The sequence below is a fragment of the Excalfactoria chinensis genome, chromosome 21 (assembly GCF_039878825.1).
Source record: "Excalfactoria chinensis isolate bCotChi1 chromosome 21, bCotChi1.hap2, whole genome shotgun sequence".
In the NCBI taxonomy this organism is placed as follows: Eukaryota; Metazoa; Chordata; class Aves; order Galliformes; family Phasianidae; genus Excalfactoria; species Excalfactoria chinensis.
In genome coordinates, this window is record NC_092845.1 from 3,643,922 (window position 1) to 3,668,718 (window position 24,797).

General features: G+C 48.2%; 2 protein-coding genes across 6 annotated transcripts in view; one reads left to right on the forward strand and one right to left on the reverse strand.

The window, feature by feature from the left end:
- The window catches only part of B3GAT1 (beta-1,3-glucuronyltransferase 1), a 30,656-nt gene extending 23,289 nt beyond the window's left edge, over nucleotides 1-7,367 (forward strand). For 3 of the 4 annotated variants that reach the window (XM_072354820.1, XM_072354816.1, XM_072354818.1), the window contains exons 6-7: nucleotides 4,104-4,221; nucleotides 5,094-7,365. In XM_072354820.1, the coding sequence (XP_072210921.1) occupies nucleotides 4,104-4,190 (87 nt within the window). In that variant the 3' untranslated portion in view covers nucleotides 4,191-4,221; nucleotides 5,094-7,365. Of the gene's footprint in view, nucleotides 1-4,103; nucleotides 4,222-5,093 lie in introns of all 4 variants that reach the window. The other variant, XM_072354817.1, reaches the window with a different exon arrangement.
- On the reverse strand, nucleotides 7,305-24,641 carry LOC140261416 (beta-galactosidase-1-like protein 2). 2 transcript variants are annotated; one of them, XM_072354813.1, is made up of 20 exons: nucleotides 24,508-24,641; nucleotides 23,192-23,251; nucleotides 22,264-22,461; nucleotides 21,750-21,818; nucleotides 21,365-21,460; nucleotides 19,872-19,980; nucleotides 19,503-19,595; nucleotides 17,294-17,375; nucleotides 15,697-15,761; nucleotides 13,241-13,325; nucleotides 12,817-12,954; nucleotides 12,408-12,488; nucleotides 11,979-12,085; nucleotides 11,440-11,586; nucleotides 11,166-11,237; nucleotides 10,885-10,963; nucleotides 9,907-9,994; nucleotides 9,017-9,131; nucleotides 8,789-8,905; nucleotides 7,646-8,313 (listed from the first exon to the last, which is right to left on the reverse strand). In XM_072354813.1, the coding sequence occupies exons 1-20, from the start codon at nucleotides 24,588-24,590 to the stop codon at nucleotides 8,227-8,229; spliced, it is 1,971 nt and encodes a 656-aa protein (XP_072210914.1). In that variant the 5' UTR covers nucleotides 24,591-24,641; the 3' UTR covers nucleotides 7,646-8,226. The 2 variants fall into 2 exon arrangements, with proteins under 2 accessions (XP_072210915.1, XP_072210914.1); XM_072354814.1 differs by lacking the exon at nucleotides 23,192-23,251 and having other exon boundaries at nucleotides 7,305-8,313.
- Between the last annotated feature and the right edge of the window lie 156 nt (nucleotides 24,642-24,797).

The following is a 24,797-nucleotide window of genomic DNA, read 5'->3' on the forward strand; positions in this document are numbered from 1 at the left end:
TTCTGGCATGGCTGTAGGGATCTTACAAGGGTCCTTGTTGAGAACTGAATGCTGTCTGCTCCTGGCAAACTCTGAGTGCAGCTTTGCAGGTTAGTCTTTGCCTTTCTGCTCTTAGTTGCTGCCAGCAGCCTCCATTTTCCAATTGCTGTTTTGTTCACCCTTCTGATGAGGAGGAGTGTCCAAACAAGCAGCAGAGGAGGACAAGAGGTGTCTGTGCTCAGGGGTCCCCAGCATCAGAGCACAGACTCTCAATGGGCCAGTGTGCTCCTAGCAAGTGTCATTGCTTGCAGCTGTAAAGCTCTGCAGTCAGATTTACATTACAGATTAGGATGTGCTCAGGTACCATCATTAAGGAGGGAACTGTGTAAGATAAGCACAGATGTCTGCTCTCCAGTAGAGCTGCCCTTGCTGCGTATGGGGCTGTAATGTTCAGCTGCCTTCAGCCCACAGATGCTCACTCCTGCAAAAACCTTACACTGGACTGAAGACATACATTCTATTTATTTATTTATCTTCTTAATTTGGTTCCCACCCAAAATTAAGAAGAAAATGAAAGAAGTTAAAGTGAATTGCCTGGGCTGGTTAGCAGTGGGGTTGTAAGGGAACGTGGCTTTACAAGCGTGCTCTGTACTTCTGTGTCCTGCTGCTTCTACATTTCCCCCACAGCACACAAAGCTCTCTTCAATCCGTTGACACATTACATCTGACAGGATCAAGGTCTAAGAGATCTCATGTTCCCATAAGGTTGATGTAACTGGGACATATTCTGCTCCCCATTTCCTGTGAGTGCCTGAGGAAACGAGTTGCAGCGCTCAACCAGAGCCCTTAAAGGACAGAGACCTTGTCAGCGGCCTCAGCTATTCAAACAGCACGAGAGCACAGACACAAAATACAAGGGCACTGCAAATGATGTGCTTCTTGTTCCAGCTGCTCTTTCAGCTCCTTGTTTCCCCAGATGGAGACAGACTCATAGTTCTGTGGGTGAGGCAAGCTTCTGTGCACTTGGGTGGTTTCGGTAGCTAAAAGCAGCCATTCCTCTGCTTTCCTTCCCTCCTGGCTGAGCGTGATCTGTGATAAAAGCCGTGGGCTCCAGCCTGGCATTTAGGTGGATGTTGCTGAAGGAAACTGGCTGGCAGCCTTGTGCTGGGCAGGGATTGCTGGGCGGCAGTGTGCGTGTGGGCAGCATGAAATGCCACCATGGGAATGGCACTGCTGTCACACACACAGGCTGAGAACAGGCAGCAGAGTGTCCCTACAGTGCCTGAACCCCAAACTAATGCTGTGGGTCTGGGAACCAGCTTTGAGAGAGGAATAAATTCTTGTGCGTTGGAGGAGAGCAAGCCTGGCCCTGCAGCAGCCAGGGAATTACGCAGCAAAAGGGACCAGAGCTGATTGCTTCGTGACATCACAGCTGTAAAACAGCTAAAGCTGACTGCTAATGGGCAGGGGGGAAGGAATAATTCAGCCTAAGGCAAGAAAGCTTGTAAAGGAGTGCTTTGCTTCCTCCTGATCTTACCCTGTGGTGCTGCAGAGTAGGCAGGGAGTTGGCTTCATGAGCTCTTTGTGTTCCTTCCCTTTCAGGGGCTGAGCAGCGGGTTATGGATGGAGCAGATCTGCCCCCTTTTTGCTTAGATTGCTCCTGAAATTGGGCTGCTGGGTTTGTGTGCTTTGCAGTGAGCATTCAGTACCCTGGCTGCTGTGCAACAGCACTTTGTTGGTTAAGCTTCACACGCAGTGCCTGAGTTGGTGATTTTTAGGGGACATGCAGAACCTGGAGGGTTCTTTTTGCCTCGTTGAGCCCTGATGAGTCTCCAGAACTGCTGTGCCAGCGCCATCCCCTATAGAACAGCTACATCTGTGTAGTTTGGGTTTTGCAGCACTCTGCCTGCTCCAGGACCTTCGGACGACGTGGCAGTTGTGGTAGCTCAGCTTGGACCACCAAAACCCTGTTCTGTGATCTCGAGCTCGGCCTGTAACACCTATCACCTTCAAGGCAGAGCTGGCAATCACTGTTTCAAGTAACAGTTATTGCTGCCTTCTATGGAGGGCTTTGGTACTGGAAATCCTGTGACCCCCTCCTACTACAGGCTGACTTGCCTGCTTAATTTCCTGTTGGAAGACAATGAAAAAGGCTGCAATGGCGACAAAGCTATAAAATCTCTTAGATCTGTTCCAAGCCTCATGATTCTGGATGACAAGGCTGTCAATGGCCGACATGTGTTGCAATAGTGAGGACTTCTACAGGGAATGCAGGTGAACTGCAGGAACTGCTGCTCATGGGAGGTCAAGCACTCAGAGCCCCCCTTTGCTCCCATGCAAACTGCACGTTTGCTCTGAGATATCAAACCAGCGCTGCTTGTGGAAAGCATCGAGCTGAGAGCAAAAGCAGGTGTTGCTGTGTAAAATGGTGCTCTTCCTCCCATATTAAAGAGCACCGTGTGAGAAATGGTAGAAGCTGCTGCATTGAGCCGCAGACTCTGGGAATCAGTCAGTTGTGGTCAGTTAATTCCACATAACTGCCTTTTTGGCACTCAGATTTAACAATGTCAAAGCGGGATGCAATTGAAAAGAAAAGCTATTAATCTGTATTTGTGCCTCGGTGCCTGGAGCTGTGTGAGCCCGAGCCCCGTTGCTGGCAGTGTTTGTATGGGAGCAGATCTTCCCTGCTCCTGCTGGAGAGCAGAACTGCCCACCAGCTTTGTTTCCAGCACCTGCACTGCATTAAGGCTTGGCTATTCTGTTTGTTGGATGAGGAGCTCTTAGCTGATGCTGACGCTGCCCGGAGAGCTGCTTGGCGAGACCTGTTTGCTTTTGCTTTTCATTAGGAAGTAAGGCAGTAATTGCAGCAGTGTAATAGCAGTGACTTCTTGGGAAGGTGGAGGGGCTCCTGTTTAACTGCGGGGGCCTTCGAGGAATGCTCTGTTTGCCCTTTAGAAGCAGAGCATGGCCTCGTTTTTCAGAAAAGCAGGGAGCAGGTTCGAGACTTTGCATATATTTGGATTGAATGTGCCGAGCATTGTCATAGCAACAAGAGGGAGACCCCCACGAGGAGGAACCATCACTGAGCAGGTGAGGGAGCAGGAAGCCACAGATCTGAAGGGACAGAACTGCTGCCAGCAATACAGCTTGTAGTGCTGAGCAATGAGCATAATTGGGCCTGGTGAGGGGAAAGCATTTCCAGAGCTTGAAGCGTGGCACGGCTGCGAGGAACCATTGACCTATAATGTCTCCCCCACCACAGATGTCAGCCAACCTCTTCCATTTATATTTTTTCCAGCTCTCTTTTGTAGGTGTTGATTTACATTGAGCTCTATTGCTCAGATTTTAGTAGAAGTTATAGTCCTGATGTGCTTCAGTGCTGGTTGGAGAGGGGCCCTGAAAGTGATGCAATGCTTTGTACCTGGTCTGGAGTAGCAGGAGCAGCACAGGGCTGGTGTTTTGGATGAAAAGTGTGTACGGAGTCCAGAGCATGTGGTACTGATGGGGTATTCTGTCCCAAGCTCATGGCTCTGGTACCTTTAAGAGCAGAGGTAACAATAGACAACCTGAGCAGCAGTAAGGACTTCTCCCGTCAGTGGCACTTCATCATCTTTTTAGGGTCATGAAATAGTTTGAAAAGAAGTAGTGATAGCGAGGTTAGCAAGCAGTCACAACATGAGCCAACGTGGCAAGAGATGGCTTTTCCATTCTGCACCTAGCAAACAGCTCCACACTGCCCGAGGGTGGGCTAACACTGTAAGCAAGAACCAGAGTCAGGATCTTGACTATGGGAAACATGAAACTGATCCTCTGATGATGAGGGAAAGGCCTTACATCATTGGGAAGGTTGATGAGCCTTTGGAGAAAGATGGTTGATAACCACATGGAAGGAGCAGGTTAATGTCCCAAGACAGTACACTATAAGATAGGTAATTTCTGTGCACTGTGCATTCTGGGTAGCAGCAGGCCTCCCTAAATGAAGTTTTATGCAAACCTCCTTGCAGCTGTGAATGCACCATTAGGCTCCAGGGTAGATGGTTAAATGGCACTATTGACTTAATGTGCAAGAATGTTTGTTAGTGCAGTGAGGGGATGCAGCTAATGACTTCTGCTGGTTTATTCAGATTTTAGTCTGGCACACGAGGACAGAAAAGCCTGTGCTGGTGAATGAGGGGAAGAAAGGATTCACAGATCCCAACGTGGAAATCTGAGCGTGCACAGCTGAACGGAGACCAACACCAGGTGAGAGCTCACGTTCTGGAGCTATAAGGAGAAGCAACAAAGGGGGAAAATACCTAACAATGACAGGACATACAAACCACACACAGTCAGTGGCAATAAGGGAGGTTGCAGGTTAAACCCCATTGTGTATCTATTTACCTAAGGTCAGCATATATAGTGTCTTTGGATGCCACTGCTGGAAGAGCAATGGAGAGGAGCAAATTGCAGACGTGCATGCTGACTTCTCCATTGTTTGTTCATGCCCTGGCTTCTCACCTTTAATTACCTGAGCATTCTGGTGCATTCAGTCTTCTGTATCTCCAGAGTGCACCCTGCAGTTGGTTTGCTAGAGTGAAGGATGGAATATTTGCTCATACCCACATACAGACTGCTGCTCTTCATTATGATGGGGGGAAAAAATAGATGCACAAATCCCTTCAACCAGAGCACAGAACCAGGCCTGGAGGGGAGAGAAGGTTGCTGCTTGTTCTCTTTTCCTCTCAGACAAAGAGAAGTCAGACCAGCAAGGGGTATGGGAGAGGGGCGGATCTGCTCAGCAGCAGTGTATTTTTAACATAATGAGTTCTTACAGCACGTTCCCTCGGGCTGCGGCGATGGTGCCCTGCTTGCTGCAGGGCCCGTGCTGTGGCCCATTGGCAGGACAGCAAAGGAAAGCCTGCACTGCACACTGTCTGTGCTATATATAGCAGCTTTGCAGAGAGGCCATAGCTCTTCAGCGCTGTCACAACTGCTTTCCACCAACACCCAGTTGCCTAGCAGCAGTAGTCACAGCTCTGCAATCCGAGATGGGTTTTGGGTTAGCTCCAAGGGGTGGCAGCTCACTGCAGCGAGGCAGAGGGGTAATAAACATGCTGGTTGTGTCTCTGTTGCAGAAGATTTCCTCATGCACAGCCTCCAAGGTTCCTCCCCACAGCATACAGCCAGAAATGCAGTAGCCAGGACCTCTGCTGACTTCCAAGAGTTTTAGTGTACTGAAAGCAAGCAACACTGCATACATAAACTACCCGGATCCCCCCTGCCCTTCCTCCTGGACTCTGAGCAGAACCTGATGCTCTGGGGGTGGAGAATAAGCACAGAAATACAGGACTGAACTTCCCTACGAGAGCAGCTGCCCTGTGAGACGCTCGGTGTGGGAGAAGTGCACGATGCACTGAAGATGCAGCCCGGCTGGAAGGGCAGCCCAGACTGAACGGGCTGTAATACAAGACCTGAGAACAAGGATGAGAATGCACACATGAGTGTGCTGGCCCTGATCTGATGACTTGTCCTTCTCAGACACGCACCCTGCAGCTATGTGTCCAACAGCCAGAGCAGCTCCCTGCTGACAGAGGGGACAGCTGCCTCCCGAGGTGGCACCTCAGCCCTTAATTCTAAACCTACTTTAATCAGTGTTTATTACGCTGCACAAGACAGGAAGGCTTTGGAGGAGAGTGAAAAGCAAGGCAGGTTAGAACAAACCCATTTGTACATCTGTTTCTCGTACCCTTTTCTTCTTCCCTTTATTCGGTTCCATGGTTTGGAGGGCACTCTGTGCTCCTGGATGGAGTTACATGCACAGCACACAGCCCTTGATGCTAAGAGCTGTGGGTGGGTTTTAAAGAGATTGTTGTGGCCATACACCATAATGCTTCGTCTGGGCTCAGATCTTAGTTCTATTTAGCTCTCATTTGGTTCACGTGAACATTAGGTGTGGGATTCTCAGCAGGGTGCTCCTACATAAAGCTAAATTTCTACTCTTAAAAAATAAACTGCTTAAAACTAGGGAACACGAACAACTGATTTTAGTGCATTTACCATCCGAGTGGAGCATAGCTCCTAGCTCCTCTTTCAGGGCTGGACTGGTGTGCAAAGCCACGCTGGAGCCAATTAGGAGTTAAGTAGTGGGCACAGAGCAGCACCCTTGTAAAGGGATCCTGTGCTTAGCGCACTCTGTTCCCTCCACCTCTGGCTCCAGGTAGGTTGAAAAACTAAGCAGAATATTAGTTGCCTCTTCCCTGCTCTGTGACATCAAAGGACCTGAGGTACTATTGATGAAAGGGTATTCTCTGATGAAACTGTATCTTGCTCCTCAGCAAGAGGCACGTGGCTGAGCAATGCAGAGGAGGAACCTGAGCGCTGCTACCTTGGCTGACTCTATTTGAAAACGACACACTTGCTGAGGAAGAAATTAAGGTACAGCTTAGCCCTTCTCCCTACTTCCAGCCAGCAAACACACAAAAAGCCCTTAATACACACAACTTTGCACCCTCCCCTCACAGCTGTCAAACATCTGATCAACCCCCGCTGCCCCAGTTCTTTCATAAAGGTCTGAAGCACAGTTTTCCCTTTGAGTTGAGGGAAAATGTAATCCCAGATTTGGTTCTTTTTAGCCCCAACGCATAGAAGTATTAAAGTACTATGTCTGGGATTGTTACCTTCACGGTGCAGAAGTCTCCCCTTGGACTAATAGCTGTGCATTCCCTAATATTTAAAGAAACATCTGGGTTGTTTTTTTTCCAAGTTATTTTCTCCCACTGTCTTTCAGAATCAATGGGGGAAGCTCTCAGTCACAAAGCCTTGCTACACAGCCTTTATAATACTGTTCTTTTAGATGCGCTAGCTGAAGTGGTATTGGGATAGAAAGCATCCAGTTCCACTGGCCACTCTATGGGGACAGGCACTGTTACCTTGTGCTAAAATGGGAGCTCTCTGCATTTGAGCAGACCGATTCTGCTCTTGTACAAGCATCAAACACCTCAGTTCAGTCTGCACACCCTAGAGGGGAAAAAGACATCTTTAAAGGCATATAAATTCTTCTGCTTAAGGTAGTTTCCAACTGATGGCCTCTCCTAGCTGCATGTTTTCATTCACTAACGTCAGCTCCAGCTCCTGCTGAGCTGCAGCCTTCCCTCCTTGGAAGGAAATAAGTTCCACAAAAAACACAAAGGCCCAAGTCCTGACCACAGCCCTGCTTTTACCCTCCTCAAAGCTGAGCCCTTCCAACCTGCACAGCAGCACTGTGGGTCTGGGGAGAAGAGATGCGCACACTCAGCAAGGCCAGCTCTGGTCAGGGTGGAGTGTATTACAGCCACACTGTCTGTTCTCAGTTTTAAATAAACTGTATTTAAATTTGTTAAATAAAATTAAGTATGGTTTTTAAGAGCTAGAATACCCTGCAACTCCATTCTGAGAGGCACGTGGTTGGTGCTTCTCAGAGCCCAGATGTGCTCGCCCATTTGCAAGTATTTATGCGACTCCTTGGCTTCCATCACAACCAAAAACTGATTGCTGCTCCTTTACAAGGGGGAATTTCATCCCCAGGTGCAAGCAGGGAGCTCTCTCAGTGACTGGAAGTCCTTGCTTGTTCCTGACCTGCAACACAATGGTATTTCTGATAGAGGAAAAAAAAACACATGTGAATTTTTAAAACTTTTTTCTTTTTTTTCCTCCTTTCTGAGAGAAAAACAACCTCCATATTAAAACACAGTGGAACAAAGCTCACACTTAACTCATTTAACAACCAACGTGGCTTCCAACAAGTGAACCGGTTGCAGCCCCTCTGCAGACTGCACTGATAAATTGCTCCTGGAAGTACAACACCATGGGTTTCCACACCTGGTTACTCAAACGTTCACCATTTCCTCTCCAATTATAAAAATGAAGAGGTCAGTAATAACACGTTTTTAAAGTCAGTGGAGAGCTGGACTCGGGGTTCAGTTCACTCTCTCTCTCCTGCCTCCAGCACCGTGTTACTCGCTCACATTCACTGCTGTCTGTAACATCATGCACAGCCATCCAAGCCACAGCTCCTCGGCAGTGCAGGCAGATGAGCTTCCGCATCCATCACTGAAACAACAGATTCCGGTTCCTTTGGGGCCCATTCTCTCTTCTGAGCTTATTGCCAAAGAGCAAATCCTTGACCCAGGTCTAGTGGAAATTAAGAGGCCCAAGCGCATGGGCCATCATGTCCCCAGACATGCAACCAGGAGCGTTCAAGATGAACCAAACATGGGAAAGAAGCTCTCATCAGTCCACATACTGGGTCCTTCCCAAGTAAGGAATGTCGACAGACTGTATGATCCGTCCTGAAGCGCGTTCCTCAAAAATAATGATCTGCAGAAGAGAGGAACATGGAAAGCTCTTCACACAAAGGCTGAGTTACTTAACAACTCGTAGGGGTAAAGGGCATACAATCACTGCAGAGGAAGGAAGCCTCATTTAGAAGAGATCAATCAATATGATGCGGAACAGTAACTCTGATTCTTCAGCACCACACAATGCAGAAAATGAACGAGCATCAAATCAGCTTCGTCTTGATTTTAAACTTGATGCAGCACTTTGAAGTTTAGCTGAGATCCCTGTCATGTCTTAATGGCTGTCAGAACCACACTCTTAGCTTTAGAGCAGCACCTCCCCTAATTTTCACAGATCTTAGGAGCTATGTCTCCTTCCTTCACTATTGCCCTGGTCTTCAGCTGTAGCTAGCTAATTAATGTATTGTAGGAGTCTAGCTCTTTGGGACATGACCCTGAGCAGGATCTTTAACAACATACACACACAGACACACACACACACCAAAGCCTCTCACCTCATTGTTCCCTTTCCCCAACCATGGGCCAGGAAGGTACAATGTTTCCTGAGGTCCAATTTTCCAGTAGCGGCCAAGGTTATGACCATTGACAAACACAACTCCTTTTTCCCAGCCCTGGAATCATACAGAATTAGTGAAGCAGCTGTATCTAACATACAGGCTCTCTTTAACCAGCTTTTTCAACACCTCACGGATCAAAAACGGTGGGGAAGGACAAGGACTTGCCTGTAGCTTCAAGAAAGTATCCTGTGGTTGATGCTCTATCCACAGCTTTCCACGAAAAAAAGCTGGACCGACAAAGTAATCTGGGACTGCGCTCCATCCACCAGTGTCCTGCAAGCTGTAAGAGAATGGCCAAGCACAGCTAACAGCAGGGAAGCTCTGGGCAGCACCGAGTTCTAACAGCAGCCTCAGCATCACTTCAGAGCCCTGCTTACAGCAGCGGATGGGCTCTGTTACACACAACAGGGCTGCAGTTTCCTTCCATGCTTGATGGAACGAGTTGCTTCCTAATGGTAGTGCCTGAAGGCGACATCCTTCATGCTGCAAGATGTTGATGCTGTTTAGCAAGCACCTAGCTGAAAGGAATGGGTGGAACAAGTCTTGGTCTTTATTCTCCTATGCTTGCCATGCCACTGAAATGCAAGTCTTTGGTGCAAGAAAAGGAGATATGGAGTTATCACTGCAGTCACAAGTTTTGCATGTTACCCTTCGGAAATTTGATTTTTCTTCTTTTTTTTCTTCTTTTTTTCCCTCTTTTAAAAGCCTGTTTGGTTTCCCATCACCTCTCTCCCCTTCCCACACACATTGTGGGAGCTGTGCTATCTTGGGGGACGCACACGTGTTATTTTCTGACATTAACAAAACTCAAAATAGTCTTGTTGGAACACTGGCCAGAGCCCACGGGGGATCTGTTGCCTTAAAATGCGTGGAGAAAACAGCTCAATGTTCTGATAAGGTATCAGCAAGTAACTTAGCAAGGCATGAGTTTATTCACCTCCTTTTACACAGCCTTGCCTTTCTGTTACACACGTAACTGCTGCCTCCCAGATTCCGCACTGCTGCTAAACAGTTGGGTTGCAAATGAGCAAGAACCATTTTTAAATCCCACCAACCTTTTCAAGAAGTCAGGTTTCATCCCCAGACTGTAAATCTTGAAGTTCCTCAGGGGGGTTTTATTCAAGAAGATGTCACCAATTAAGCCTGCAAGAGCAATGGGGGTAATGAAGAGTTGAAAAGCAGCTAAAACTGATAGATTTTCCTCTCTGAATGCAAGGGAACAGCAGGAGATGGAAAGCAGCCACTCTCTGCAATGGAATTAGAGTCCATATGGTCCCATTGCTCATCCAGGCTGAGTGGAGAACATTACTATGCTTTGGCCTCTCCACTCCCTCCTTCGCTTTAACTCACTAGGCCATTAAAACACCCTCCAAGCAGAAAACATTGCTGGCACGCACAGCAGATGGGGTTTTGTTGTTATTGTTGGTTTTTTGTTAGCTGCCCACGTAGAGATTTGTTAAAGCAGTAGATCAGTTACTTCTCCAATAGGAACACCAAAGTTTAGCATGGGGAAGCACTCACACCCAGTGCTGATGCACTGTTTTTCATCCAAAGATCTCAAGATACTTTAAGAAATAACTTCCCTCCAGCACTTCCTTGTTAGATACTCTGCACATAGCAAACAGAGCCTGGGCCCTAATCTAGCCCCCTAATTGCAGGGCTGCAGTTGAGCCTGCCCAAGCAGCAGTATAAAGCAGTATAACAGAATTAGTACAGTCACACGCCTCACTCCATTATTCTTTCTTGTACACTTTTTGCATACATTTCCCCACTAAAATAGTATCCTGGGGTTTCAACCTCTTCCAGCTCCACAATGGTACGTAATGGACTTGAATGCTTCAGCAAATTCCACTCAACAGGATATTACTGGTTCCTCCTGAATATGCTGAGCGTTGTGTGAGCTTTAAAACACTGTGATCCTCCAATATCAAACCCCAGAGTTTAAAAAAGGTTCTTCTCCTTCCTGCCCTGTCAACTAACACTCTCAGAGAGCAACAGAATGGGTACCCTCCCATCACCTGGCAAAAACTCACCTTTCCGCTGCTCGTTCAGCGCCAGGCCGTAATTGACACGACCACGGTTCTCAACCAAGAGTCTTAACTGCCTGAATCCCTATGAAGATAGAAGAAGAAATGGAAAGGCATCAGCTAAAGCAGCACATAGCATGTGATGCAACAGCCCTAATGCCTGGACAACAGTGTTCAGCAGCATTGCTGAAGAGGGGAGGTTGCACCAGGACTTTTAGCAGTTGCAATTCATCTGCTTACTGATGGTCTCTACCTGCTTGTGAAGGTTTCCACCTCCATCAAGTTACCTGTCCTTCAGGAAGGGAGAGCTCCACTGTATTGTAGTCCAGCTCACCAACATACATGGTGTTAACAAACACCTGTAGAACAGAGCACGAGAGACAAGAGCAGCATCTCATCAATTACAGTTGTGTGTTGCATAGGTTACTGGAGCAGTATTTGGGGAGAAAACTGTCTCTAATGGGGATTAGAACCTAGGGTCCACAGCTCTATCACTGATTCAGTCCTGCTGCTGAGATCAGAGCATTCACATCAATGGGAAGTTGGCCCCAGGCTCCTCACCTGTGCTCGGTCACGGACATGGTCTCTAGACTGCAGGCGTCCACCACCAAATATGACAACCTCGTAGAGTACATATCCATAGGACTGCCCACTGCTATCGTTTAGTTGGAGGTTCTCCATGTTAACTGGAAACTCTGATTTAATGGGCTGCAAAGGAGAAGCGAAAAGTGCTTTCTTAGCACCAACAGGTCACATAGAGGCAATTCATTTGAGACAGGTGTTCCACTCTGCCACAGATTACATCTACTCTGGGAGCCCCCAGAGGTCTGTTCTGACCCGAATTACCTTGTGACCCTATGAAAGCAACAGCAATGAAGGCAAAATAGCAGAAAAAGGAGCCAAGGACTTGCAAAGCTGGAATTCCAAGAGAACAGAAGTAGCAGGAAAAAGGGTAAAATAAGAAGATTGGTCTGCTTTGTATACCCTTGACAAAACATTCCTTATCCTTATCTTTGTGGGAGAACATGCCAGTGTCAGGTTTTTCCCAGCTAACAGGCTATGACTTTTCATGCTGAGTTGCATAAAATTGGTGGTACTACCTGTACAAGTGATGGTAACACATCCCAGAGAGGGATATATTGATGCAGGAGGATGGCACCATATGACGCCTTGCTTTCAATCATGGGAGGGAGAGGAAGAGGCTGGCCTGTGATGCAAAAAGAAAGATGGAGCAACTATTTCAGATGCAGAAAGGCGACACAGATTTAAGGCCTCTCCAGAGCTCTTCTGATCAAACTTTCCATTGAATTACAGAGCCCTGTAACATCTGGGAGTACAGTGAGATGATGCCAAGTGCTACCTGCCTGCTGATAACAGACCAAATACCTGAAATCCCTGGTCCTCCTTCCTGCCTCTTGGACAATGCTCCCAGTCACACAATCAGAGCCGTAGGGCTCCAGCAGTGTAGATTATTCTGATTTTAGTGCAGTAGACTGCAACACTATTTTGGCTCTAGGATTTATAATTACCAATGATCGTGCTGAAGAGTTGTCGGAGCTTGAAAAATTTGGATGTATAGTCTCCAGCCTCTGTCAGCACAGCATCGTAATCTGAAAAAGAAGCACACGTACCATCATTCAAGAAGTGAGAGCCCAAGACAATTCTCTCAGCATTAAGTTAAGGAAACTTGCACTCTACGAGCTGTGTCACTGTGCTTAGCGACGCATCCTGGAATGGGTTTCCAAATAGGAAACATTAATGTGAGCCTCCTCTGAGATAAGCATTTGTTTCCAAGCTATATTCCAGCTCAGCTACCCATGACCATGGGGTTGCACTGATCACTTCAAAACACTTCTACCAACTCTAAGTAGCCCAAAGGGCAGCCTGAGCTGCGCTCTCACAGCAGGTGCATGAGCAAGGCAGTGACAGAGAACTCACCATAGCTGGTGACATCCGACTTGTATTCATCAGTCTTCAAAGCACCATTCATGAAGCCGAAGTTGGTGCCTCCATGAAACATGTAGAGATTGATGGATGCTCCTAATTTGAGGATGCTTGCTACAGTTTTCACCATTTCTGTAAAGAAAAGGCAATGCCACGAAGTCCACAAAGCAAGAAGCTTGGCTGACCCTCTTCTAGTGATTCAGAGCAGACTCAGACATTCTGGTCCTTCTCAGTCAGCCATGCCTGTGTAATTACAGCAATCTGTATTGCGATCTGCATTTAGCCCTCAGGAAGGGCAGCACATCCGTTGGCACACAGGGACAGATTAATCCATGCAAATATAGCTCTTCTAATAGGCAAAATAAGTAAAACTCGTGGACAAGAATCCCCCCCCTCTACAATACCATGCACTGCTCACCATCCGCATCGAAGACATAGTGAGGGCCTCCCCATTTATCAAACCATCCAGTCCAATACTCCATTACCATCTTTGGCTGATCTCGCTGCACCAAAACGAAAACAGAGTTAAAATGGACCAGGGTGAGTCTTGCACGCATCCCTCCTTTCCTTCTCAAGTGGGCAAAAAAACAAGTCAGTGAGGAACACGACAACGTGGGCCAGCAAGCCAGAAAAGGCAGCAAAACCAGAAAAGCACACAGTGTGAAGCATGAGGCAACAGGCACTGCACACCATCAGCGCTGGATGTTGTTGGTTGGTGAAGTTGTAGCAAAAAAAAAGGACTAACCAACTGTCACTGTTTAGCTTCTGCTAGAAATAGGCATTTATAAATGTCTACTTATCAGCTACGCCACTGCCAGCTGAGGGTTTGCAGGTGCACTGCAGCCAGTGCTTGCCAAGGTGGGAACAGCAGACCTTAGCAGCTTAATGCCTTTTTAATGCTGCATATGGTGTTGGCAGGAAAAAATTAGCCTTTGCAGGAATTAGGTCTTCATTATAAAGGTTCTGCACACAGAGCAGTTGCTTCCCATTCTTCACTGCTTGCCAGCTCCTTTCGCTCCTGCAGAATTCCACCCGGCCCCATCACCTTGCACAGAACAACTGGCACTCCCCGTTCATGGTATTTATTTCCAGTCAAGGCAATTTGGCCATTTATTTGATAGGGGCTTTATGTGATGCCGCATGAAATAGCCAAGGTAAGTGGCATTAAAGAAACTCATGTTTCATTAGGAGAAAACAACTGCAGGTGCCTGTAATAACCCAATCGCTCCAGGTTCAGACCAGCTCTCAGTGATACATTTAATCACTCCATCCCCAGTAAACAAGTCAAAGAAGTTCTACTGCCTTCTTGGAATAAGAGATCATGATAAGGAAAAGGTAACACAGCCTCACGATCCTTATGAATATGAATGACAGGCTTCCTGTCTTCTAATCAGTCCGTGTGGCAATGGGGGAGCTGCTTTTGCTGGGCCGTGTTTTATGTACGTGTTCAGTTTGTGGGAAAGGTGCCCTCTGTTCATTTGCTGCGCGTGGTGGAATTTTCCTAGACCTGAAGAAAGCAGAATCTCTTTTGTCTGAACGAGACAAAAAAAGAAGTTAGTGTGATGGGATTCAGCTCTCGGCACACCTACAGCAGGGCTGCGTTTCACAGACTGAGCAAAAGCCAGGCGAAGAGATCAGAATAGAATCGATCGTGAGCAGGGGCACGTGTCAGCTATTCTGAACTCCCCAGGCTGACACCTGGAGCACACAGAGCAATAGGGAGAGAAGAGGACAGAGGAGAGAAAAGGGAGAGAAAGAACCTGTCACTAAAAATCAAGATTTGCTCTCACCTTGCTACCCCAGCATCACACAGGATACTTTCTGCATCAGATGCTCATTAGGCAATTCCCCACCTCTTTCTTCACACTGATTCACATCTCTGACAGCGCAGGGTATCAGAGATGCTCAAGCAATGCACTCCGTGTGAATGCATTTCTGCAGCAAACATTAAATGCCAGGTAGGCTGAGCTGAGGGCACTGCGCTGCTGGAAGGTGCTGCTGGGAACTTATTCAGCATCTGAAGACCACAGCCTTCAAACTGACTCCTGAGGGAATGCACAGCAGCAGGATAAAAGAGACTGGGAAAAAGAGCAGTGATCTTCTGGAGAGAAGGCAACTGCAAAGTAGGATGCTATTGGGCACCAACACTTGAAAGTGGAGTAAGCGCTGAAAGCAGGCATTAAGGAAAGCAACACGGCTGTGTTCCCTGTTTGACAGTTACTTTTCTTGGGGATCAGCTCCATGTGTAATGCAGCCACAGAAGCTCTTGTTAGGCAAGTTAGGCACGGAACCAAACAGCTCCCCCAGCTTTGTTGGATGGTCCCTTGTCCTTCCCACTGGTACACACTGCACTGTCACTACAGAAAACATGTTTGCCAAGCAGCCTCGTGGAGAGCACTTTCTCCTGCCAAAGCGTGCTCATTTTAATTATTTAATCAATCACTGAATATTCAGAAAAGAATTACTAGGCACTCAAATCTGTTAGGCACTAAAGATGATCTACGCAGGCAGACCTACAAATTCAACCAAGGAAAGAGGAATAATTCAGTTTATTGCAGCTCGTGGCTCTGTGACAAAGCACATCCATCGCCAGATGTCAGCGCCCTGCTGTTTTACAACAGTGGGTGCAATTGTGCCATACTCCAGTAGCTGGACTAATAGCCCTCCAATACCTTCTAATGTGTTATGTAGGATCCTTTGGTGGATCTAATAGTCATTGAAGCCCAAGTAATAACAAGTTTGCTGCCTGTACCCAAAGGGTAACAAAAACTCCAGCCACCCTCCCAAAGAATATTGTCTTCCAACAGAAGGAACACGAACTTTCTGTTGAGATAAAGCTGCCCTGCAAAGACAAACAGTCTTTCTGCATCTTACCTGTACCATATCCAGGTATTTCAGTACACCAGGTTCCAACTTCTGAAAGTTAACAGTGGCCAATGCTGTCAAGGCAAGAAAAAAAGCTGTTATTAATTGAGATGCCTGCAAAACGATCTCATACATGGGACCACCTCTCTGGGCATCAGCCCAAAGGGAACTGCAATATCACCCCAACCACCTCCCCAGAAATTTCCCATCAAAGTCCTCACTGAGTATGTGGATGTGAGGGGACCACAGCACACAGTGGAATACCTGCAGGCTGTGTTCTCAGCCACAGCATTCAGAGCTACTGGAAAGAGAGCATCAGAGCAGCTCATCAGCTTTAATTAGAGGCTGCAAAGCACCTGGAGATCCTCAGATAAAAAGCATCACATAAAGGCAAACTTATTATTAGAATATCATATCTGAATGCCACAGCGATCTCCCAGGCTATAGCTGCAGGAAACCCAGGCAATCTCACTGCTTGTGATGTCTGCAGGGATGGGGAGAGGGACTGCAGTGTGAGTGAACCAGCCAGAAACTGTGATTGGAAGATGGCTCTGTGCTCCTGCCCCATGCAGCACAGGGGAGCCAGCAGTGCTGTGTGCTGCACTGACAGCAAAAGGCAAAGGGAAGAGCCGGCCGCAGAAGCTGATGCATTACAACACAGCGACCTGCTGTCAGTGTCCCAGCCCATAGATGCCAGAATAGTTTTCATGCTTTCCTAGACCTCAGTCGCTCCATTCTCCCCAAGAAACTTTGAAACTGCAGGAGCAGGAGTGTGATTCTCTTGTAAAAAGTGACTTCTTACAAAAGAGCCGGCATGGGATCCAGCCCCAGTTGTGTCAGACAGAGCACTTCAAACGGAATACTTACAGAAGCAAAAGCTTCCTCCTCTCTATATATACCCTGAAACTAATAGGCTGAACTATATAGTGTGCTGAGCTGAAGAATTTAGCACAGGCAAACACAGCAGGAGAACAAAACAAAATGTAGACTTAGCCTTGATGCGATACATTAGTTGGTGATCCTGAAGGCAAAAATGCCTAATGCTGCTCCTTGTGCAGATGAACATCACACCATTCAGCTCTGGCCAGGGGATGGAGAACCAGGCCCAAAGCCTTACTCAACCTTTCCACAGTAGGCAACGTTCCCATGCATACAGCTTTCCATCACGGTGCTTTAGCTTTGGCCTAGAGGGAACCCAGAGCTTTATTTTGGTGCCCATCAGTTCCCAGATGGGAACCAGAGCTGTATGGCACAGGTTTCCTGTCACTCCCTGTGCTCACAGAGGAATCAAAGAGCTCTCAGTGTGCAACATGCTGGAAAAGATAACTCTGAGCATGATGGAGCTGCGAACTGGAAACACTCCTGCAGAAGATGCTGAAGGATGGGCTGTTCCACACCTCCTGGACAGCAGTGAGAGGGTGACCCTATGTGGTCACAGCTGGAAACTGCTGTGCTCCATAAGAATCAAAGCACTGCTGAGAGCTCACGGGCTGCTGAGCTGCTCCGGCCACACACACAAAGCAGCCACTCTCATTCAATGCAATTTCATTCCGTTTCATCTGCTGCCCAATGAACAGCTTCACCTGCTTCTCCCACAAGCACTCACCTCCTTCCACTAAGCCAAGTGATAACCCATTCTTGTTGTCTGAGGTCATCAGCAGCTCCACAATCCCCCTGCTTAACAGAGCCTGCATTAAAAAGAGGAAAAGCCAACGCATTAACAGCCCAAGTCTGTATTTATCAGGATATTAAGGCACGTTATCACCATCTCTCTGTCTAACAACACAAAGTAATAGGAGAAAAACGCCCGTTTCCATTGAGCATGTCCATCACAGGACAGCTGGGTTCCTTGGATAGTCACGCCTAAAAGAATTGATGGTTCCTCAGTATCACAGAGCTGCATGCAGAGGCACTCCCAGCTCTGTTCAAATGCATGCACACGCACCTTATTCCCACGAGGAGTGTTCTCTCACACTTGTCCCTTCACATTGTGCCCCATGTTTGAAAGAGGGATTAGGAACTGCTAGTAGCAACTTAACCCCTCTTGTCAGCACAGAGGGACTCCAGCAGCTCCACAGAGCTCTGAACACACACATTCACCTTAATAACAAACCACGAACTGCAAAGTGGTGATACGAGCACCTACAGCACGTGTGCCACCTTATTACTGCCTGCTGTTCATTCAAACAACCTTCTGCATGCTGCACGTACCCACACACTGCAGAGGGGACCTGAGCATCTCACACAACCTACGTTAGAGACAACAGATTCAATTCAGAGTGGAAAAAACATGTTTAGTTTATCGATCTGCCATCACTGCATCGATACCCAAATGGATGCTGGGACCTGCTAACAGAACTGGAATTTCCAGTAAGTTTTATTAAGATAACTCTTCAAGCACCGCACTTAGAGCTAAGTTTCTTCCTTTTTTAATCTATTTTCTGCTGAAATACAAGTGCAGCACGGACAAACAGCAGAGCTGGAAGGCATTGAAATGCACTGCAGGACTTCAGTGCGCAGCACAGAACCCAGGAATAGCAGCAGTGTCTGAGGCAGACACTGGTGTGTGCTCAGCTAACCCCAGGTCACTGCCAGCACACCCTCTCATGGCCTGAGATGGCCCAGCACAGTGAGAGTAGGACAGGCTTTTCAGGTTGTGTGTGAATTGCAATGCACGATAAGGTGCAGCTGCGATCTGCTTGTTGCTGTTGGAGCTGAGGGCCTGAAGCACTGCAGACCCGACTCCAACCCAAGGAAGCCCTGCACATCCAGCTTTCCCACAGCTTCTTCTGGAAGCACTTCACTCCCTCAGCTGCAAGCTGTGCACAATTCCAGAATACAACAAAGCAGCACCACAAAAATACACCCACAGGCCTGGCGAGGAAACGTTATCTGTTCCGACACGTCCATGGAACATCACAAGCTCTTTCATCACTGAGATATGGAAAAGTAAGAACGGAGCTGGCACTCTGTTCAGACACAACAGTCTCTGTGCCCCACGCATCCAGGGCCCTGAAAGCCACTTACCCACATGGTTGTCAATGGGCATGGCACACAACGAGCAAAACTATGCAGATAAAAGAAGCAATTTTGACTTTATCAGCTCAGGTCAGCAACTAACCTTAACGTACTTGTATGCATACTTGCTATTTGTCTTTCCAAGCAGCAAGAAATCACTCCATAAGGTAGTTAGTGCAGAAGCAGGCAGCCTGGGCAGATCAGGACTCCTGCCATGATCGATGAGCCTCTGTATTCTTGGAATGAGATGACCCGCACCAGAACTAACCTCAAGGCACTCAGAGCAGCACCTGCACACCCAGAGGGTCTCAAAAAGACCAGATAATGCTGGTAACACACAGTTCATAGGATGTACAACCTCTCTTCTGTACTGTAACACTGCAGGTACTTGGTGAAAAGAAACCAAGAAACCAGCTTTGTAAGACAGACTGCAGATCTTGTTAGCTTCCTGCCTCGCTATTGTACTGGGGAAGAGCAAGCAGGTCTGACTCATGTTAGATTCTCCTCCTTGGGTACTGGCCAACTTCACCTCACAGCCTGGAGGCAGGGAGCAGTCCATCTCCAACTGACAAGGGTATGGGAAACGTTAGGTAAATTAACCTTCCTTTGGGTTAATTAACCTTCCTGATGCTGGACCTCAGATTACGAGAGATTAGTAGTACCATGGAAAATCTAGCTGGATTTAGCACTGATGCTTTCAAGGCTTCCCAAAGTCAAATTTACTCAGAAGAAAGTACAGCAAGGAAGGTGGTTTGAGTGGGACTCCCCACAGAAACAAGTAAACAGGCCAACATTACCATTTTCACATAGGCCATGTAGTGTGGGTCTTTGGCATAGGAACCGTATTCATTCTCCACTTGCACTGCAATGATGGGACCTCCTTTCTTGTACTGTTGGAAACAAAAGGGAGATGTTCACTTTGATTTCTAATCAGGAGGAGCAAAATCACAGCAGTGCTGGCTTACAGAAAAGATGCATGAATCTGCACAACCCTCCCAGAGCCTACACAGCACAACCACACGTCTCACACTGCAGAGCTGGCAGGGCCAACTACAGCCAACAGTGGTTCCCCAAGGGAAGCTGGTAGATTTGTTACTGCTTCGACCTGCTGCTGCTATACAGACCAACACTCATCTGTATACAGAGGGGCAATGGATTGTACTTGCCTGAAGAGGGACTACGATTGGCATTAGATGATCAAAATAGGCATCCACCGCCTCTGTGAAGCCCTTGTATGTTGTTCTCAGCTGCATCTCTGGGTCCTGCAGCAGCCAACTATGAACAAAGCAGCAAACAGGATCTGTTAGAGCCTCCTGTCGAGTCCAGGCTGCTAAAGGCAGTATCTCTTACTGACAGCAAGTCACATTTGGGCAGGAATAACTGATCCTGTGTCACTTGGCTGAGCTCTCAGTGCAGGTTTGGACAGGGAGTCACCTAATGATGTAATCTGTGCTAAACTCTGTTCTCTCTCTAGCCCTCTGCCCAACCAAAACACACTCAGACTGCAAGGCAAAGGAAGTTTTCTCTACTTGCACACAAGCTAAAACCTGAATGTTGTGTTATGGTGGATGCTTTCAGCTTCAGAAACATGACTGCAGAAACAAAGCTGCAACAGCAGCCACTTGTATGTAAATAATGCAGAAGGCAAAACAATCCTGCCTGCCCTTTGCGTGCTATTTACAACAGCATAAGTAATAACTATAGAGGAGATAATTCAAGAGCAAACCAAGAAGCACGGAAGGGTAAACTTATCACTCTAAGGTTACTCCAGAATTCCCTGCATCCCCAAGGGCACCCTACAGTTAAGTGCTCTCTCATAAAACCCCAATCATCATTCAAATCAATGGTTCCAGTAATTGTTCCCACGGTCTCTTCTGCTTATTTACAAGATTTAGTTGGCTGTTTGGGGGTTAACAGAGAAACAGGCAGTCTAAGAGCAGAACTCTGTGCTGCTGTAATGATACAAGCAAAGCAGGACCGCACCACCCCTGCCTCTGCAAAAGGCATCAGTGAGTTCTGCTTTCAGAGGTTGGAAAGACATCCAGCTCAGCGAGCTGACAAAAAACACCTTCAAAGTTCAGTACCTGAACCGTGTGGGATACAAAAGGCATTTTGAAAAGATAAATAAACAAAAAGACTACAAGAAATAACCCCCAAGTTTGGCCACGTGTCTCTGCTGAAGGAAAACAAGAGGTCCATAACCAGGCACTGGTTCCACTGGGATCCAGTAACCAAGCAAGCCTCAGTACTGACGTACTCAGCTCAGCTCCCAGAGGCTCCTACCAACAAGATGTGTGCTTTAGGAGCAAATACAGCAGGAGTTTGGAGAAGTTATGGGACTTTAGGACTTTGTCACTGCCAGTCGGATCACACCTATGTACCAGCAGGACCTTTAAAATGGGCCTGAGATGAAACACGTACTTACGTCAAGCTGCAGATGCTACTGATCGTATTATGAACACAGTCAAGTTGCAACAGCAATAATGACAGCTTTCCTTGATTCTGCCTTCTTGCTGTAACCATTATGTCATAACAGCAGGTGTTTAATAACGTAATTCCTCCCCCCAGCACAAAAAAAACCCAAAAGGATTACGTTTCCAGGCTTACTATCTGTATTCCACAGCAGTTCAACAACACAATCGCATTCACCTGCTCTTACCTGGGCAGGCCACCGAGGTCCCACTCTGAGCAGATATAAGGTCCAGGACGCAGAATCACCCACAGCCCGTTCTTAGCTGCCAGGGAAAGGAAGGCCCTAGAAATGCAGATGCTGTGATTACTGTCTGACTGCGGCATCTGTGCTCCGTGTGCTCCTAATATGCCAATCACCGGGAGAATTTAGAACCAGAAAGGAATTACTAGGTGAAATAATTACACCGGATTGATGCTAAACTTGTAAGCTCTCAGGGCTCTGGGAAGCAGGGGAAGAAGTGAGGGTCTCCTTCACCAGACCAAGGCAAAGCTTGGAAGCTGGAAATGCTGTCTTCACCCAGAACCAACATGCACGCCCTCCTGTATTTAATGACAATACTTGCACCACATACTCTAGATCCAGGTTCTCACTGAAGTCGAACTTCCCTCGTGTTTGTTCATGAAGGTTCCATGGTACATACCTGAAAGGCAAAGTCAGGGCAGTGATAATGAAGCTCCGTGTCTGTGAAGCACAGGGATAAAAAAGCTGTGCACTCCATTCCTTAGGGACAGACTCAGGGATTACAGAACGCACACATCACAAAGTCCCTTCTCAAATAGCAGCTGTGCCTCTTTTTCTCACGAGCCCTTTCCTTGCTGCACTCTTTTCCTGTTCTGTGCAGTACCTGAGTTTCTCAAGACCATCAAATGAGGTGAGACCAGCAAAGAGGAACAGCAGTTACTGTCTGCATTTCAGTGACAATCTAAATTTGAAGACACAGCAGCTGCGTAAACCTCAGACAGATGCTAAAGGAGGGGGCAGGACGGGGAACTCATCATTTGCCATGTCAAGTACCAACAGAATCACCATGTGCTGCTACATCCCCATCAGGGCTGTAGGCCAGGGATCAGAGCAAGGGCACTTACGTTGTGAGGGTGTTCAAGCCACACGCCTTCATCTTTAGCATGCGATCTTCCCAGTATTCCCTGGGGACTCGGAAATAGTGCATGGAACCTCCGAAGATACGGAAAGGCATTCCTTCCAGCAGGAACTGTGAGTGCTTGGTCTGCAGGCCCAGCGTCCTGCCCCACAGCCGCAGCGGGACCAGTTCACTCCAGTTAAACCTGTGAGAGAAAGGGGGAGAGGTGAGCAGCCAGCCTGCAGCAAAGGAGCACCTCGTCCTACAAGGGACTCGTCGTGTCACCCCCTCAGCTTAAAGAGAGATTCAGTTCATCACTCAGGAAGGATTGTGTCTGCTGTCATCACAAACATATGTCCACCTGCATTGCTGCTCACACCAACTCCTTAATGACTTATTTGCCAATAGAACCGGACCAAATGAGACGTCGGGTTCCAAAGCTGGAACGCTCACATCACAGCTCCATTCAGGTCGGTTCCTGCATGCAGGAAACAACCTCCTATTGCCTTGCAATGCTCCCCAGTTCATGTTGGGAACCAAAAAAAAGCCATTCTTATCAACTAGTCCAGATCCAAAGCAGCTACAGTGCCTCCATCAGACCACCCGCGTTCCAGAAATGAATACACAACGGAGCTGGACAATAGTAGCTTGTTCCACCGAGACACCATCACAGCCAGATGCAAGAAATGAATTCCAGCTTGAAGAAAACAGCGACCCACACATTTCATGTGTCACATTTGCAAAGGGAAACACCCAAGGCTCTGGCTGTGTCCTATACTAAGTGCAGAGCAGGTGTTAGCAGAGGGCTTTCCAAGCTCACAGCCTACAGGAGCCTGCAGCCATTACCTGTCCTCCAGCACGAGACAGGGACACTACAAGGAACTAAATCTAGGGCTTCCCACGTATGGCAGGGCTGGCTGGCAAGCACAGAGTACCTGTGTACAACAGCATTCTCACAGGGCTCTGAAACAACAGGCGGCAGGCATGGGTAATACCTGGAAAAGCAAGTCTGGGTTAGTATTCACTGCCTTCAGACAACGAGCACTTGTGCATTTATCCAATCATTTACAGACTACGGTGCTGAGCAAAGACATGGTAACGTATCCCATCCAGAAGGTGGTAGAGGAACAGCAGAACTGTTGTGAAGACAGCACAGCTGCAAGGAGAAATGAGCACGAGATGCACGACTGTCGTATTTAAAGGGTGAGGGCCTGGATAGGAACAGGATCACACTTCAAATCTGCTCCTGAGCCAGACAAAGCCCTGAGTTCCACCTGCAAACGGTGTCACTGGAGGCAGAAGGAACATGGTCAGATAAAAATAAACTAATCACTTAAGCTCATCTCCTTAATCCTGGCCATAACTTGGCTGGAAGGTCCCCACCAAGTTTCCCACCTCCCGGCTCCAGCAGCTTCTGTCACCAAAGAGACCTGAGGTCCTTTCCGCACCACAGCTGCAATGGAACTCTGCTGTCGCCCTATGCAGGATGGGGAGAATGATGGAAAAGAAAGTCAGAGGTGGGGAATAAAGAAAGCACAGGGACAACGAGTTGTCTTTGGCAACACTAAAGGATGCGCTTCAGAGGACAAAGGACTTTACAGCTAATCCCTGAGCCCCGCTTAGAGCTGCCCAAGAGGAATTTGTTGTCTATTTCGGGCTTCTTTTGCCTTGTGAAAAGTGAAAGCTTCCAGCTGCCTTCTTGTGCCCACAGTGACCAGCACTGTGCTCTCAGCTGAGCCGAGCCGCGGGGAATCGCTCGGTGCCAATGGATGGTTTGCAATGGTTTCACTCCGGATCGATGCTCAGAGGTCCCATCCATCGGCACGCTGATGCAACGCATGAGGTCAATGGGCAGCAGCACAACCCTCCGCACCCAGCAGGCAAGAAAAGAGTTACCATTTCAATTTCTAAGCCCATGCTTCTTTCTAATCACGGCCGTTCCTTTCATTCCCCCACCCCTGAGCGCCCATAAAGCAGCAGCCAATTCATTCATCCTCGTGCTGCACAAAGTTCATCAGCAGCTCCTGCAGGCTCAGGTGCGCTCAGCACGGCCGCAGGTGGCTCCAACCCGAGGCCGTGGCACGGTTTGGGCTCAGCTCCCCATATCGAAACTGCCCATTTTTAGTCATTATTCTCGCTTTCTTATGTATTTTTTTTTACCCAACCCCTCATTTCTCGGCCCCGCCCGCCCCCCCAGCCCCGCTTCCCCCCGCTCCCTCACACCGAGCGGCGGGGCCGCGGCGGCTCTCACCTGCGTGCCAGCAGCCACAGCACGAGGAGGAGCAACGCGATACCCCCGAACCGCCGCTGCCGCCGCCCTCCGCACGGCCACATGGCGGCCCCGCACCGCACCGCACCGCGACACCAGCGCCGCCGCCGCGCACCCCCCCCAACAGCCCCGAGCGCGGCTTTGGGCCTCTCCGCCCGCCATTGGCTGAGCGCCGCCGAGCCCCGCCCCCATTCGCTGAGTGACGCTGCTGATTGGCTCGTCCTCAGGGTGGGGCGAGCGGCGCAGCGGGCCGCAGTCAGTCAGGCGGCGGG